General features: G+C 42.7%; 1 protein-coding gene across 1 annotated transcript in view; it reads right to left on the bottom strand.

Annotated features, from left to right (window-relative positions):
• The window catches only part of LOC311234601 (uncharacterized protein), a gene marked incomplete at both ends in the record, with an annotated part of 23,444 nt that extends 21,269 nt beyond the window's left edge, over window positions 1-2,175 (bottom strand). Inside the window, 2 exons of the mRNA XM_084321846.1 lie at window positions 846-955; window positions 1,819-2,175. Of these exons, the coding sequence (XP_084177972.1) occupies window positions 846-955; window positions 1,819-2,175 (467 nt within the window). The remainder of the gene's footprint in view (window positions 1-845; window positions 956-1,818) is intronic.
• Window positions 2,176-4,141: the final 1,966 nt, after the last annotated feature.

Genomic DNA, 4,141 nt, shown 5'->3' on the forward strand with positions numbered 1-4,141 from the left:
ATAGCATTTCAATTTCTTTCCAATGTGTCTCTCTCTCTCTCTCTCTCTCTCTCTGTACACTGTATATTGACTGTAGAACGGGAGCTCTCTCTCGCTCTCTCTCTTGCTATATGTTGACTGTATCATGCCCAGCCTCGAGCAGCGCTATTATTTAAGAATATGTTGACTGTATGAAAAAATAAAATATATATATATTATATATATATATATATATATATATATATATATATATATATATATATATATATATATATATATATACATTTTTTTACCTTTTGGGGGGGGGGGGGGCTCGTTTTTTTATTCTTGCACAGGGCCTCGCATTTCTCATAGGCGGCCCTGGTAGTAATAGTAGTAGTAGTAGTAGTAGTAGTAGTAGTAGTAGTAGTAGTAGTAGTAGTAGTAGTAGTAGTAGTAATAATAGTAGTAGTAGTAGTAGTAGTAGTAGTAGTAGTAGTAGTAGTAGTAGTAGTAGTAGTAGTAGTAGTAGAAGTAGTAGTAGTATTAGTAGAAGTAGTAGTAGTAACCCAGCTAGCTAGAAAACGGGAATAAATGTTAAAACGGCTTGCCATAGTAGTAGTAGCAGCAGTAGTGGTAGTAGTAGCAGCAGTAGTAGTAGTAGTAGTAGTAGTAGTAGTAGTAGTAGTAGTAGTAGTAGTAGTAGTAGTAGTAGTAGCAGCAGTAGTAGTAGTAGTAGTAGTAGTAGTAGTAATAGTAGTAGTAGTAGTAGTAGTAGTAGTAGTAGTAGTAGTAGTAGTAGTAGTAGTAGTAGTAGTAGTAGTAGTAGTAGTAGTAGTAGTCGTAGCAGTAGTGGTAGTAGTAGCAGCAGCAGTAGTATTTCCTACCTGTGGTGTGGTTTTGTTTGAGGCAGGTAGCCAATGGAGCCCAGGACTGACTGGATGGTGGGACTGGGGAGGACAGGCTGGAGACAATACACAAATGGACCTGTGAACGTCTGAGAGAGAGAAAGAAGGAGGAGGGGAAGAGAGAGAGATAATTGATTCATAATGAATTTAGTCGATTTCTAAAACAGAAACTTTGCATGCATATTGTGGGAACCAAAACCATACATAATAGACAGACAGACAGACAGACAGACAGACAGACAGACAGACAGACAGACAGACAGACAGACAGACAGACAGACAGAATAGAATAGAATAGAATAGAATAGAATAGAATAGAATAGAATAGAATAGAATAGTTGGTCTAGTTGATAGGTCTGTAATGACGTAAGCCCTTTGATGAATCATCATTTTAACATTAGAACTATTAGACCAGGTGATATTGTCTCGGTGTTTCCTCTTCTCACTACTTCCTGCCAGTAAAGAGTCAAAGACTATATCAACTGATAATGATTGATTGATTATTTTATTTCAGTGTCACAAATACTGCAGTGTTCCATTATTAAATACAGATTACAGCTCGGTCTTAAAGGAACTTAAACGACTGGCTTACACACCTGTCCTACAGGTTTAATAAATAGAAAGAAAGAAAGGGATGGAGGGAGGGGGGAGAGAGAAACAAACTGACTTACACCTGTATTACAGATTTAGATCTGTAAATTAGATTTGAGATATGTTGGAGGGAGGATATAAAGGCTGCTAGGGAGGTATATATGAGTAGAACGAAAGAGAAAGAAAGAAAGAAAGAAAGAAAGAAAGAAAGAAAGAAAGAAAGAAAGAAAGAAAGAAAGAAAGAAAGAAAGAAAGAAAGAAAGAAAGAAAGAAAGAAAGAAAGAAAGAAAGAAAGAAAGAAAGAAAGAAAGAAAGAAAGAAAGAAAGAAAGAAAGAAAGAAAGAAGTCCTTGCATCGTTACCTTGATGGTTTTAAACTCCTTCCTCCACGGGTAGAGGAACAGATTGATACAGTACATCTCAAGGAGCTCCGTGGCTCTGATGATCCTCTGCATGAAGCTCCTGTGGTCCTTGTCGCCTGCTTCAAGTCCCTCACACACGAGCTGGTATAATGGGAAGGTTTCGAACCTCTCCCCGGGGTCCAGAGACAGAAAGAGACGCGCCCTGGTCGTGATCCCCGGGGGGTTCTGACAGCAGGGTCCCTCCTGACCGGCGCTCCCAACCTGAGTATAATAATTCACATAGTCGTCAAAAAGCTCTTTACGGGACACACTCAGTGTATTCTCCTCGACTTCTTCTCCTCCCATGTCGTCTCTCATGACTGTTGTCCAGAAGACAAACTCTGTCTGTTCTCCTGTCAAATCCTGTCAACTAGGAAGTCCGAAGGTTTGTTTCTGTTTGACAGACTTGTCTTAATTGTTTTGGTCCACTAGGTGGCGCTGGGACACTACACTCCGAAAGGATCTAATGTACAGTCAAAAGTCAAAGTCAAAGTCAACTTTATTGTCAAATGTGCAAGACATACAGCAAGTTGAAATGACGTTTCCCTCATTTCCACGGTGTATACAAATATATAGGCATAGACATAGACAGTATAAACAACAAAAGTAAAAATGTTAGACACAATATACAAACGCACAATATACAGGACTGGAAGATATGTACAATAATATGTAGTATCCTGAATATTCTACTAAGTATTCAGAAGTGCTGACTAACTGTTACTTTCCCTGTGTGTGTATAAAGTGTGATAAACAGTGTTCCTTTTGATATCTTGCCCGGTCTAATAACGAGGTGAGGTGCTACTCTTCTCTGGCTTCATTATGGATCACTAACAATAACATTGAAGCATATTTCTCCCGTGCTGAAGTGGTCCTATAGTGGGATCAGTGGCAGTTGCCAGCAGGGGGCAGTGGTGCGGTGGTGGCAGGTGGAGCGGAGGAGAGAGGGAAGCAACGAGGAAGAGAGGATTACCTGGGAGGCCGCAGCGCCTGTAGCTGTTCCGCAACCGTTCCTATTTCCGGGGTAGGCCTGATTGGCCCCGACAGGCACGTGACCCGCCGCGGCCACGCCCCGCGGCAGCCCCAGGACGCGGCAACGAGGCTGCTGTAATTCACAGGCGCTTTCCGCCTTTAACGCCGCCCGCAGCATTAGGAAGGAGTTTGCGGCGCCTTTCACATCGCAGTCATCAGTACTATGTACTAATGTACTAATGTACTAATGTACTAATGTACTAATATACAATACGGCTCACTTTTCCCACTTCAATGACAGAGCCGCTGTTTAATAATATTGTCGCGGCGGAGCTCCGTCGCGGCAGCATTATGTAGCAGTAATCCCCCCTTTTTTCCAAATCGACAACTAGCTCAATTGGTAACGTTGCATGGCTGTGGATCCTATGGACCGTTTGTGACAAGTTTGATTCCCTTAATTTTTTTATTTTTTTTTTAACGTGCACTCTTATCACCTCTCGTCCAGGTGACAAGATGGCGTTGGGCGATCCCGCGAGCACAGCCAGCGGGCTGGGGTGAACAGCATGGGCAGTGGTGAACTGGAGGAGCGTGCTGTGATGGCGACCTCTGCTGGTGGGAAGAGGCGTCCTCTGCAGCGTCGGGGAGATGTTCACTGCTGGCTGTTGGTTGCTGCTGTCGCGCGAGCTAATACTGTTGGCTACCCTACCCTGGCATCCAAATTCTACGTCCCGTGATGGCCGGGGGGATGCGGCCATCTTCAGGTGTCTCGGAGTGGTGGCCGGAGTGTGGAACGTCCCGGGAGGACGCACCCCTGCTGCGTCGGCTGGAGCCGCTATCAGTTCTATCTTTAATCTTATAAAATGTTCAGTTGTTATCACTATCAGCTCTATATAATTTTTTTTCAAAATGTTCAGTTTCTATCGCATGCACTCATCTGTGTTTCACTACACACATGGGTGCATGCTTACCAGCTGTTCGCCTCTTTTTAATGCAACATGCAACACTAATATCACCGACATCTAAGAAGGGAGATCGCCCCTTGAATTGGCCCTTCTAAGGTTTCTCTCCTCCACATTGCCTGTGGAGCATTTTTTCCTATTGTTAGGTTTTAGTGAGTTTTTCCTTACCTTCGTGTGGGGTACGTCTGGGAGTGTTGCATGCATGCATGCATTTATTTTGAGCTTATGGTATTCTTGTTTTTTCTTGACTTACTGTGTTACTATGTATTTTTATTTTTTTTTCTTCTTGACTTGTTTAAAGAAGACGTGTCTCTGTTAAGCACTTTGAGCTGCACTCCGTGTATGAAAGGTGC

This window comes from Notolepis coatsorum (genome assembly GCF_963971535.1).
Source record: "Notolepis coatsorum genome assembly, chromosome: 9".
Lineage (NCBI taxonomy): Eukaryota > Metazoa > Chordata > Actinopteri > Aulopiformes > Paralepididae > Notolepis > Notolepis coatsorum.